General features: G+C 32.9%; 1 protein-coding gene across 6 annotated transcripts in view; it reads left to right on the forward strand.

Annotated features, from left to right (window-relative positions):
* The window catches only part of CNKSR2 (connector enhancer of kinase suppressor of Ras 2), a 285,915-nt gene that overhangs the window by 84,920 nt on the left and 186,956 nt on the right, over positions 1-14,039 (forward strand). For all 6 annotated transcript variants that reach the window (XM_027533486.1, XM_027533487.1, XM_027533489.1 and 3 more), the window contains exon 4: positions 4,067-4,154. In XM_027533486.1, coding sequence (XP_027389287.1) covers positions 4,067-4,154 — 88 coding nt within the window. The remainder of the gene's footprint in view (positions 1-4,066; positions 4,155-14,039) is intronic.

Below are 14,039 nucleotides of genomic sequence, written 5' to 3' on the forward strand. Positions count from 1 at the left end.
CCGCATGTCTTGGAGCCAAAAAATCAAAACATAAAACAGAAGAAATATTGCAACAAATCGAGACATTAAAAGTAGTCCACATTAAAAAAGAAGAGAAAGAAACAAACTTCTAAGTTGTATAATATCAAGCAACAATTTCAAAGTACCTGAAGCAAAAACTGTCAGAACTAAAAGAAGAAATAGATAAATCCACAATTACAATTGGATACTTCATCTCCTCTCTCAAAACAGAACATAATGATTAGAAGAGCTGAGCACCACCACATAACAAGATATAATTGACATTTTTAGAGCATTTCATTCAACAAATGTGTAATACAATTTCTTTTCAAGTGTCCATGGAACATTCAGGAAGGTATACCACATCTGCATTATAAAACAAACTTCAATACATTCAAAATAATTTAAATCAGAATGTCTTCTTTAACCATAATGCAGTCAAATTAGAAATCAAACAACACACTTCTAGTAATCTATGGATAAAAGGAGGAAATCTCAAGGGAAATAAAAAGAAATACATTGAACAGAATGAAAATTATGATAAGTCACAATTTTTGTCAGTTCAGTTCAGTCACTCAGTTGTGTCCGACTCTCTGACTCCATGGATTGCAGTACACCGGTCCTCCCTGTCCATCACCAACTCCCAGAGTTTACTCAAACTCATGTCCATTGAGTCAGTGATGCCATCCAACCATCTAATCCTCTCTCATCCCCTTCTCCTGACTTCAATCTTTCCCAGCATCAGGGTCTTTTCCAATGAGTCAACTCTTCGCATGAGGTGGCCCAAGTATTGGAGTTTCAGCTTTAGCATCATTCCTTCCAAAGAACACACAGGGCTGATCTCCTTCAGAATGGACTGGTTGGATCTCCTTGCAGTCCAAGGGACTCTCAAGAGTCTTCTCCAACACCACAGTTCAAAAGCATCAATTCTTTGGTGCTCAGCTTTCTTTATAGTCTAACTCTCACATCCATATATGACTACTGGAAAAACCGTAGCCTTGACTAGATGGACCTTTGTTGGTAAAGTAGGTAAAGTAATGTCTGTGCTTTTTAATATGTTGTCTAGGTTGGTCATAACTTTTCTTCCAAGGAGCAAATGTCTTTTAATTTCATGGCTGCAATCACTATCTGCAGTGATTTTGGAGCCCCCCAAAATAAAGTCTGTCACTGTTTCCACTGTTTCCCCTTCTATTTGCCAGATGCCATGATCTTAGTTTTCTGAAGGTTGAGTTTTAAGCCAACTTTTTCTCTCTTTCACTTTCATCAAGAGGCTCTTTAGTTCTTCCCTCACTTTCTGCCATAAAGGTGGTATCATCTGCATATCTAAGGTTATTCTTATTTCTCCCGGCAATCTTGATTCCAGCTTGTGCTTCATCCAGCCCAGCATTTCTCATGATATGCTCTGCATATAAGGTTAAATAAGAAGGGTCACAATATTAAAATTCAATTATAATATAATAATACAATTTTTATATATGACAATATAATAATGCAATTTTTGTGGGACACAGCTAAAGCAGTTCTGAAAGGGAAATTTGTAAAAACTGCTTATATGAGAAAAAAGATCTCAAATTGCTATCTAAGCTCTCTTCTCAAGAAAATTAAAAAATCAACAGGCATGGGCATAAGGTTTCAGTTAAGCAAGATGAAAAAGTTATAGATACCTGGTGTAGAACATTGTACCTATAGATAACAATACTGTCTTTAGCTGGTCCTTTTGTGATGCCAGTTGTTTTGCTGTTCACACTGTACTGTTCACTGAACTTAGCATAGATAAGGTATGCACTAAGAGACTGGAAGAAGACTCGAGGAGCCACAGGAACTGCAGATGTGTTTATTCTCTCCTGGCTGGCATGACAGCCATAACACAGCCTCTCTCCTGCCTGACACAGCAGCCATAGCAATAGCCATAGCATAACCATAATGTAGCCACAACGTAGTCATGAGATAACTTCATGTAACATACCCATGATGTCACTCCCGTGTACCCCCAGTGCTGTAGTAGCCAGGGCTTTCATGGTGAAGCTCATACAGGCGTACTGTACAAGGTAGCCTGTTGACCAAGTGAGTACCTTGTGACGTGTGTGTGCAGTACTGTAAGTGATCTCAGCTGTTACATAACTGTGTGAAGCCATTGTTTACAGAACATGGGGCAAGGGGATGAGAGAGACTGACTGGTGCCATCTTCTTAATTTCCCCACACTGTCTTTTACAGTTAAATTTTTAAGAGGTTAGATCTCATGTTAAGTATGCGTAAAAGAATTAAAATAGAAAATAAGCCCAAAGCAGCAGAAGGGAGCAAATAATAATGATCAAAGAACTAAATGAATGAAAATGGAAGCACAGTATGTTGAGAAGTCAATCAAAATTAAAAGGATAACAAGAAATACTACAAATAACTCTTTATAAATACATTTGACAGCTTCGGTGATATGACTCAATTCCTTCAATATCACAAACTACTTAAACCAGTTGGAAAACTATCAGGGAAATTAAATAGCTCTTAAATATAGATAATAAATACATAGGGAAAATACATATAACTTTGGGAAAATACCAATTAAATCTGTGATATGCCCCTCTATAGCTATTAGAATGGCCAAAATAGGTAAGTGAAAAATATGATTTTTAAAACTATAACTAATAAAGACCCTCTCATATGGACACCTATGGAGATGGGAGGTGCTTGAGTTCTAGAGTTTTTCTATAAGAGAGACATTCGTAACCAAGAAGCAGTTTTATATAAATTGCCTTAAGAGTTATCTGAAGCACTGAAGTTCTAGTTATCTGACTAGATTTTTAGCCCCATATCTTTTCTTTTTGTGTTCTTGTTTTCTTTAAACTGAGCTTCCCATATAATCTCTGGTCCCATAAAAACGTAATTGGCATTCATAGACAAAGAGGATAAAGAATAATGGAAGTAAAAGTCACTCAGTTGTGTCCAACTCTTTGCGACCCCATGGACTATAAAGTCCATGGAATTCTCCAGGCCAGAATACTGGAGTGGGTAGCCTTTCCCTTCTCCAGAGGATCTTCCCAACCCAGGGATTGAACCCAGGTCTCCCGCATTGCAGGTGGATTCTTTACCAGCTGAGCCACAAGGGAAGGCCACTGTAAATTCATTTGGTGGCAAAACACTTGCTTGGGAAGACTGCTGCTGTCTGTAACATTCTTGAAAATATAAACCTTGTACCAATATATATTATTTGTATGCCAAATTGTTTGATGAAGGATCTGAAGTGACATAAGCCATTAGTTTAGTACAAGTGAAAAGCTACTTAAACTCACAGCAATTGGTATATCAGTGTTTAACTCTGGGCTGTGGAATCTGGGAGTCAGCCTTCCTCTGTTTGAATATTAGCTCCACCACTTACTAGTTTTCACTTAAGCTTGCTGTACCTCAATTGTCTCATATGTAAAATGGGAGTAAATAATAGTGTCTTGGAAAAGGGAATAGCAACCGACTCCAGTATTCTTGGGAAATCCCATGAACAGAGGAGTCCAGTGGGCTACAGTCCATGGGGTCCCAAAGAGATGAACATGACTTAGTGACTAAGCAAACAACAATAATAGTGCCTATAAGAGTTGTGAAATTTAGTACATGTAAAGCAGTTAGAAGAATAACTGGCACATAGTAAGTCCTCAGTAAGTGATAGCTGTCATGAGACTAAGCTCTAGATTGTGACTCTTTCTAGCTGATACTGGACTCAACAATGTTAGCTTCATTTGAAAAGAACCCAAAATGTCTTTGATTAAGTATGCCATTTTTTATTTTATTTTAGATGTAGTAAAGAGACTCTGTGAGTACCAGAGAACTTTTAAGTATTAAGAACTAAAAAAAGAGAAAGTAGTATGATGGAAAGCAAGCATTGTTTCTTGTGTTTAATTCTCTTCCAAGCATTTCTCTTAAATTTTTTTCCTTAAGTACGTTCTGAATATTTTTATCACTATGTAATCTTAAGAACAATTCATTTCACATTATTCAAAACCTTATTTTATGTTGTTGTCTTTGGGGACCTTTCAAAAGCTGTTCCGATTAATCACAGTTTTCCTTTTCCCTTTATAGATCACCATTTGCTGCTGTCACAGACTATTCAGTTACAAGGAATAATGTCATACAGCTCTGCTTGGAATTAACAACAATTGTGCAACAGGTATTAGCTGGCAAAATTTCCTTCTGTTAATTTATTAGTATCATATTCTTGTTTAATATAAATTTATTTATTTTAATTGGAGGCTAATTACTTTACAATATTGTACTGGTTTTGCCTATTTAGCAAGCATTTATAAAATACTGGTTTGGGATTTTTCTCATTCAAAGATAAATGGTTCATTAGCAATCAAATACATAATTCATTGGAAAACTGTGCATATAATAGCCCAATAAACAAGGGTTTTATTTATCAGTAGATGTAAATTAACCTGAACCTCTAGAGACAGTATTATATCAATAATAAGTAAGGTTGTTAGTCTTAAACTTTTAGTGGGGATGAATAAACTATATTGACTTTCACAAAATTAAATTGCCCCATTTGGATAGCAATCTGAGACTTTTGCTCTAAGATGCCATTAGTTCCTTATTAATACAACTAACTACAGTTTTATTTATATAGGTATACATAATAAATATATATAATAGCCTTTAATTATACTTACCATTTAAGTGATCTATTTACATGACCCAGTTTTTTTACTTTGAATATTATTTAAACCAGGGACTGCCAAATCAAATGTGTCCAGGAGTGCAGCAACTAAAATGTCCTGTCATAAGATATGAAGAAATGGTAGAGGAAGGAATTGACTAGTACATATACTGCAAAAATTTGTTTAAATCTAGCAAAACATATCTGAGAGGTGTAAGGCCAGCAAGCACCACTCTGTAGAAGCCAGATGTCAACATAGTGCTGGTGCTACTTTCTCATTATTTGTTAACCTATCCAGTGATGCAGAAATAGGAAAAGCAGAGGATAAAATGTGATGATACAGAAAATTATTGAGGAAATTAATGATTTAACTTATCCTTCTACTCCCTGTCTTTATTACCAAGGATAATTAAGAATTTATTATATTGCCTATATTTTCTCAAATAAGAAATTTTATCAGTACAAATTTTAATGTTTCAAGTGTGTTTTCTGTTGTACTATGTAGATTTTATTAGCACCATTTCTCTGAAACTGCAGGTGTATAGCAAGGAGAGTTAAGTTTGTGACTTTTAATTGTGGAATATAAGAGACATTCATCATTCTGTCATAGCAGTAAGAAAGTCAGTAACTCAGTGCTGTTAGTCACAGACATTGATGAAGATGATAAATATTTGAAATACTCTTGTCTCAGTACATGTCTTCGTATTTGATATCAGTAAATTTTATTTCTGAATGTCAAAGATTTCTGGATAATAGGGAGGAGAGGCATTTGAGGGTGAGGGTCAGCAAATGTTTTCTGTGAAAGGCCAAATAGTATTTAAGGTTTTGGAGGCTTTATGATATAGGCTATATGGTGTTTGATCCAACTGCTCAATTCTGCTGTTACTCTGCAAAAGCAGCCACAGACAGTGTGTATGTGAAATGAATGGGCATAGCTGTGTGCCAGTAAAACTTGTGTTATGAAAACATGCAACAGGTTGAATTCAACCCTGGGCCACAGTTTGCTGACGTGTTCTAATGCTAATCCAGTGTGTCCAGTGTGGTTCATGGACTAGTGGCATTATTATCACAAAGAAACTTGTTAGAAATTCAGATTCTTGGCACACACTGCCAAATTTACTGTGGGGAATGCCCAGGAATCTGAATGTTTACTAGTTTTTCAGGTGATTCTGGTTCTCATACACTGTTCTAGGGCATAGGAATGAAAAAGCAGTAATATAGTCTATGGGTAATTTTTCCTGTAGTTCTGTATTATCAGTGACATTGCTCCAAAAAAATGTTTTCTAAAGCGACTTTTAAAAGCCATTAAACTTGACCAGAGACTTGAGATGTGGATAGCAGACTATTAGTTTCTTCTCTTTTACTATGAAAAAAATTTTCTCTGCTTTAAGGGTACCTGTTGTACAGTATTTGTATGATAATCGTTTATAGTATATTGGATATGTGTTCAGGAGTAATCTATATGCAAATAATCCTTGTTTTGCATTTTATGTATATAATTATATACATATATAATTTGCAAATGGTTATTGTCTGCTACATGACAAGATCTGTGATAATCATATTTATGTATTTCTTAATGTTTTCATTTATGCATGAGACCCAAGACAATTCAAATACTGTGGAATTAAATGGGAGAATTAAGTTTATTTTTTTTAACTTTTATACATGAGAAACTCATGCTTATTGTCAGTTCTTTGAGAATGCAGTCCATCTGATGTCACCTTCTAAAATAATGTAATTTCCATGCATAATTATGACAGAAAGTGGGTGTTTTTAATTTCTTGTATCTCTTTTAAACATCTGAATCTAGATAGCCAGTTTAAGGTTAACTTTTGAGTAACTGGCCCATTGTTGCCTTGTAAACAAAGACTGCAGTTCTTCTAAATGGCAACTTTGAAAAGTTTTCTTGAAAAATATTGAAGGAGAATCAGGTGTAATCATTTTCACTGAATTCATTCATACCTAATTTTTTCCTATATAAAAATAATCTTATGTTATTAGATTTAAACAAACTCATCTTTTAAAAAGTTACATTTCTTTTAACATTACCTATAAAGTCAAAAATGGACAATTTTCTATGTTTATAATTCACAGGTTCTAGAACATAATTTTGTCACGATAACCTTCATACGTTACATTCGGAACGGCTGAAATGATTTTCAGTGACTTTAAATTTCCTGTAGAGGCATGTGCAGGGGTGAAAATGCAGTTTGTGTAGAATATGACTAACCCACCCATTCCGCTATTTTAAGAACCTACCATCTAAGTAACAAGTGATGCAGTTTTCATTTCCAGAATGTATGAACACCTGCTATAGACATCTACTTCATAGAAAACATATGCCATTCTGATATTGCCCTCAGAGGCTTGTTCATGCTCACAATAGGACCTTTTAACAGCTACACTGTTTGGCTCAACGTTCTCTTTAGGAAGCTTACTTCAAGGCATAATGGGTTTGAGTTTTGGTAATTTACAGATCAGGAAACATTAGGTAGAATAGAGAGAGATGTTTTTACAGCTTGAACTTTAAGTACATTTTGTCTTGAACAAATGCAGAATTACTGAAATTATCCCCAAATAATTGAAATACTCCAAGTATACTGAGGACATAGAAGGACTTGCTGTACCCTCCACCCACTGTACATTCTGTTTTGAAGAGGATGCCTTGCCCTTCTTAGGACGTTTTGCCCTGATATAACCCATTTATTTATTTATTTTTTAAAGTTCAGTAGCTCATAACATTTGTCATTGTTCCTTCTATCTCACCCTCATTTCCTGATCACATGTCCTGTTCCACATGTCACTTTTAAGATTTCCAAACAGAAAGTTCTCTGTACATGAATGTTCTTGGTTCTTGCCTTGCCTACCCCATCCCAGTATGTACCTGACTTGATGTCATAATTCATCTACTTTAATTCTTTTCTGTTGTACCTTAAAGGAAATATTAGATGTAAATTTTTCTTAATAAAGCACATCTTCATGACATTCTGGTTTAATCTACTTACAAGTATAGAATGGATCACGTTCAGACTAGTTATCCTAAAGCCCTGCTCTGATTCTGTCGCTTTCAGCAATTTTCCCCTAATCTCCAAACTGATTACAAATTCCTCTCTTTGGAATTCAAAGGACTCCTAGTATGGTTCTAACATAATTTTGATTTTATTCTCTAATTCTCCTTTGTATCTTAATTGTACTCTAGTTCATGTGGATGAGTTATTGTTGGTAAAATAGATCTTGTAGTTTCATCTTTTTATGTTTTGAGGCTGCCTCAGAACATTCCCCGTATATCTTTTTATCTCTGCCTGCCAAAATCATGTCCCATCCTTTAAGGCTTCTAGGGAATGCCACCTCAGTTGTGAAATTTTTACCATTCTCATAATTGTTTATATTCCCCCTACTTTGACCATTTATATTTAATATAATTACTAATGTGATTGGGAATAAATTAAATATATCACCCTGCTGTTTGTCTTCTTTGTCTCCAGTCTGGTCTTTGTTCTTTTTTCTGCATTGATTATCTTATATGATTCCATTTTGTCCTTTTTATTAACTTCTCAGATCTAATTCTTTGTTGTGTGGGCAAAGATAGAAAGCTCTTATTTTACATGCATTTTCTATCTTGTCAGTTATAGTCTGCTGTGAATCATACTGATCTTTCTTCCATTAGATTGTTATCTCCTTGAAGACAGGAACAATGTGTGCTTGTTACTTACTTGTTAAAATAAATTGACCTGAGCCCCAGTTATCTTATATGGTTTAGCATATGCTCATTTATGCTCTTCCAGAAAAGTCCAGAATTAAATGCTTGAATTGTTACTCATTTTTATTTCACCTCCTGTGTAAAAGCCACAGTTCTATCTCTGCTACTCATATTAAGAACCCCAGAGATATCCAGAGATACCCATCACTTTGCATCTCAGTTTATTCATTAATTAAAATTACTGATCCTCATAACAATTTTCCAATGCTAGAATGAAAGTGAACAAAACTTCAGAAACACCATATGCTTTTATATAATGCTAGCAAAACATATTTTTAGAGGAAACTTAATTATAGTCATGAAATGAATGTATATAAATCATCTCTTAAATAATGCACTGTTTTTTACTGTTATGTGATGACTTATCTTTGATACAAGGTCTTTCTGGGCTCTCTTGTCTGTTGACTCCTATCTTTGCAATAGGAGTGAGGATGATAATTAAAATAATGAAATAAAACAGTTAACTGTTTGCTTATTGATGATGAAAATATGGGTAATTTTAATTTATTTAGACTACTTTTTTGTGTTTTTCAAATTTTCTAAAACAAATTTGAGTTAGAAAAATATGAAAAGAATGCTATGTACATTGAAGAAATACTGCTTAAGTTTGATGGAAGAGCACAGCATAGATGAATACTTATTATATTTTGAAATAAATTATGTAGTTTACAAACAGTCAGTGTCCATCTAATGGTTTCATTCAGCCATTAAATACACAGTAATCATTGCATTCACTTGGACTTGTATGCAGTATCTAAAGACTGAATTAAACTTAAGCTGCCAGTAAAAGAGGCCAATTTGAATAAGCAAAGTGTAGATTAAAAAAAAATATCTAGGGCATGCATTTATTACTAGGCTTTCAAGAAATCTCATCTGAACAGTTATGATGATAGTTATGCTTTGAAATATGCTGTACTTCAAATTATTTTTCACTCAACTTTAATTATTTTTATTCCCTTTGCAGCAAGGTGAGATGATCAATATCTAAAAATAAACTGTCACAAATAGATTTTTTTCCCTTCTTAACACAAAGGGGTGTTACTGTGAAGTAAGTGGAAAGTGCCTTTTGATATTAGCTACTTATATTTTAAGTAATGCAAACAATAGAGGAGAAAGATACTTTTCTTTTAACAAGTTCTGTTTGGAAGAATTTATTTAGTATTTCTGTATCTGTTTTTCTTATTTCCAGTTGTGATGGGTTTAGACTGTTATAGTTAAAGTCTTTAAAAGAGATTCTTCCCCCAGCACCTCTTTCCCACATAAGATTGATTATAATAACACATTTGAGAAAAAAGGGAAACTGGTTTTAAAATCTTAAATGGAAAGAATTCTTACAAAGAACTGAAGCTGCAGTATTTAGAGCACTGTCAGCACCTGAAACAGAAAAGTGAGACAGGTACCCACGCACTTCTCAGCATTGAAATACTTGCCATGATGCCTACTCTAATGGGTATCAGCTTAACCTAAAATTATTCTAAAATTTTTTCCAGTTCAAACACACAAAAAATGATTAATTAGATTGTCATATAGTTAAGAAATGGTCATAAAAGTATCAGTTTGCAAGGTTCTACTTTGGTGGAATTTAGAATACTTGGGGCAAGGGACAGAAGGTGGGAATGATGAGTCCTGGGAGACTTGAGGCTTAGCCCCATTGTTTCATGCATATACATATGCATACGTATTTTGAAAATGGTCTTTTTCATTTACTATTGTGCCATAATTTTTTAAAAATTTTATGCACAGTTATTAGGTTTTCTGTTCTTTAAAAATGTTTATAAGATAATAATACTTGTTAGTTTAAAAAATACAGAAAACCTTAAAGAATAGTTACTGTCATGTTAATTTAAGCACCAGAAGCAACTGTGCCACTGCTATGGTCTTTCCTATAATAAGTGTCTTTAATTAAGTTGTTATTCTGACTTTCTGCCTGTTCATTTGTTTGATATTTTCCCTCATATTTACCTATCTAATGCATTTTCTTTTTTTTCTAAATCTTCATTCAAGAAAATGGAAAAATCATCTTCAGAAGTCAACATTAGTAATATTTCTTTTTGATGGACATCTTCCTCTAAATTATGTGTGTGTACTCTCTAATCAATTTTGTTACCTTTACATTGTTTTAAATACAAATCAGTAAAAGTAAACTATTTATGAGTTGTTCTTAAGTATACATTTTTAAATAAAGATGTATGTGAACATATTGAGTATATAATCCTTTCTGAAAAGAATGCCTGCTTGAATTTAATCTAACCTGTTTTATCTTAATCCAGTTGCTATTTACTCAAGGTAAATTCCCAGGAGAAAATAAGAGCTTTTTAAGGACTTAATTGAATTGGTATTTATGGTTTAAATTGTTAGGGCATGTATTTATAAATACTAAAAAAACTTAAAAGATTATAGAATTTTGTAAAAATAGGCTTAGAAGTGATTTTTAATGTTTTATTAAGGACTTATACAAAAAAATTTGGCCTGTAAGTTTATTGACAATAGCTATCATATTTTAACTTCATTATACTTTATCCATATGAGTATTACCTCCTTTACCTTCCTAGTTGACCTTTTATGTTATTTACTCTTTTATTTTATGGCAAAATAGTATAGTGGGCTTTGACATAAAGTAGATGTGAATTCATCATGGCTCTGCTTTTTACAAACAGTATGAACTTTAGCAAATTACTTCATATCATAATTTTGTCTTCATCTATAAGGTACATCACTTTATTGGATTATTATAGGTGAATTTCTGTGAATATTGGAAATTGATCTAGTTCATGATCTGTCATTTTAGTGGGAGCTTAATAAATGGCAATTTTAGTTATCTTGTATAGCAAAAGATCTTTGGAAACCCTTAAGTCAGTTTCTTGTTTCATACAAAATTTAAAGGACTGTTTCTCTGCTTACTTTTGGTATTGAGTAGCAATGAAGAAAGACCTAGTTCTGAAATGAGTGACTTTTTTTTAAAAAGGATTTTGGTTTAATTTCAGATATTTTTTAGCATTTAAGGCAATTGATAACTATGCTTCATATTCTGAATGATATTTTGAAATGTCCATGTTCAAATGGAATACAGAAATTAATTTTGATTACTTGTGAATTTGCCCTCCCTTTCCACATATTCAAGTAACCTAGAGTTGAAAATGGAAAATTCAAAACAGGTAAAGGTAAAAGGCTAGTGTATAATAGTAAGTTACACAGAGTTTGTGTTCTAAAAGGGATATTAAGATTCAAGTAGTAGTGAGATACATGTATACTGGGGTAGGCAGGCTACATATTTTATGGTTCATGTAGTAAGTATTAAACCATATGAAAGCTCAGCCAAGATAGTCTATCATTCATCTCAAACATGACTTTCAGTATTATTTTTGCTGTATTCTCAGGGCTAGTGGTTAAGCCTTCCTGAAACAGACATTCTAGGTGACCTGAAAAATGGACTTGGGCTCTTGGGATTTGAAACTGGGACATTTCAGACCAAAAACCAGGACAAACTTTATATGTAATTTTTAAACAATATGAATTGCATTACTTAGCATACCTGTTGAAGGCAATATGAAAGATGATTCTTTTTTATTTTATATTTAAGCAATATATTTTAGTTCAATACTCACTCCTTTAAGTTTTCTTCAGTTGTTTTAGCTGACCATGAGAAGCAAAACCATTATCTTTTTAAACTTTTCTTTATGATCCTAATATATAATGAATCAGATAGTAGATATACAACTATTAAGCATAGTACCCAGGTAGCTCAAGGAATGTTTTTTTCTGAAGACAAGTATGAAACCAAAAATTTATAGAATTTACAAAGCTGAGATTATGTTGTGTGTATGTGCCTATATCCCTCTAAGGCCTGGAATATAGCATTATAATCAGAACAGATATAAATACACAGAGAAAAAAAGAAATCCTCATTCTTGATGTTTAAAAAATGATTATTGATAGCTGCAAATTTTCTGAAGGCTCAGAACAAAACTAAATAAGTGATGAAATTATTACATGCTAATAAGACTTTAGGAAAGCACTATTTATAATATTGGACATAATAATTTTTTATTCTTCCAGCTTTATGACACTTTTTTTATGGGAAAAAAACTTTAAAACTTATATAAAATGAAATAACTTGTTTTTATAGGTTCATTCTTTTACAAACTTAGACTGTGTTGCATATTATCTGAGCGTCTTACCAAGACACTTTTAAAGATGTAGATATTCAATAGTATCATCATTAATAATAACAGAAGAACTGGATGCGTGGTGCCATTTAGTATACTAATCAAATTCTTTTAGGTAATAAATAACAGAATACTATTTTTCAGACATCTGTTTTCTCACTATTATATTTTAAAAATTATGTTATATATACACACACAAAATAATTCATGTCATATATACGTTGTGAGGCATAAAAATAAATACTCTTAAATTGGCCATTTAATAGCTATAACATTACCAATATTGTCTTAGTTATAATTGTGCTCTTTCTTCTCATTACCCTGCCTCTTCTAAAGGTGTTTATTATTTCATTTTTTTTCCTTTAAAGTAATTTCATACATTTTCTAAACATTTCATTTAGTTAAGCTTGACTTTGAGCTTTGTACACATAGTATCACTTTGCATATTACTTTTTTATTTGATAGTGTATTCTGAACTAATTCATGTTTTGTTTAGTCACTGTAGTTCTTTCACTTTCAATACATAGATTACTTAATTATATGTATATACTTCAGTGTTTATTCATTCTCCTGACCATGAATATTTGAAATATATACTTACATTTAACTATGTATGTAGGAGGATAATTGCTGGATTATACAGTATACACATGCTCATCTTTAGAAATGTACCACATCCTTTTCTCAAAGTTTTATTGCTTATTTATGTAATATACTTTCATTGCCTTCCTATTTTCTGAATTACTACATTTTGTCATACTGTCTTATTATACAGTTCACTTTCCAAGAGGCTTTTAAAATATTCTCCCAAAGAAGATAGAACATTTAGCATTATTGCTCTATTATATATAAGGAAATAGAAAGATGGATTACACGATTCTTAACCCTTTTAGGTGGTCAGGTTTTCAGAAGAGAATCCTTGATGTGCTTCCATTTGTAATCTACTGTGGTGATTCCTTTTAAAGAATCAAGCCAAATGTAATACTAATCCATTTAAGAAAAGATTTGCTGTAGGAGACTTGGTAAAGGCAACTTTTCTGCTTTTTGCACCTGAGTGTCTCCAGTGCCAGGCAAATAAATGTTGAAAAAAGGAAAGGATTCATTTTCTCTTTAAAATTTCACCTAAAAAGGGCTTACAGGATTTTAAATGTAATCAGTGTAACTAGTTCTGAGGCTGATGAAAACCTGAGAGAGAACTAAACAAAATACTGATTTCTTTTTTCAAAGTTGATAAAATCCAGGTATATCATGATTATTACAGATATAGTCCTTAATATTTTAAGGCTGTGGTGAACAGTATGGAGATTACTTAAAAATCTAAGAATAATACTACCATATGACCCCACAGCCCTACCACTGGGCATATACCCTGAGAAAACCATAATTCAAAAAGATACACGTACCCCAGTGTTCATAGCAGCACTATTTACAATGACCAGGACATGGAAGCAACCTATATGTCCATTG

Source organism: Bos indicus x Bos taurus, chromosome X (assembly GCF_003369695.1).
Source record: "Bos indicus x Bos taurus breed Angus x Brahman F1 hybrid chromosome X, Bos_hybrid_MaternalHap_v2.0, whole genome shotgun sequence".
NCBI lineage: Eukaryota > Metazoa > Chordata > Mammalia > Artiodactyla > Bovidae > Bos > Bos indicus x Bos taurus.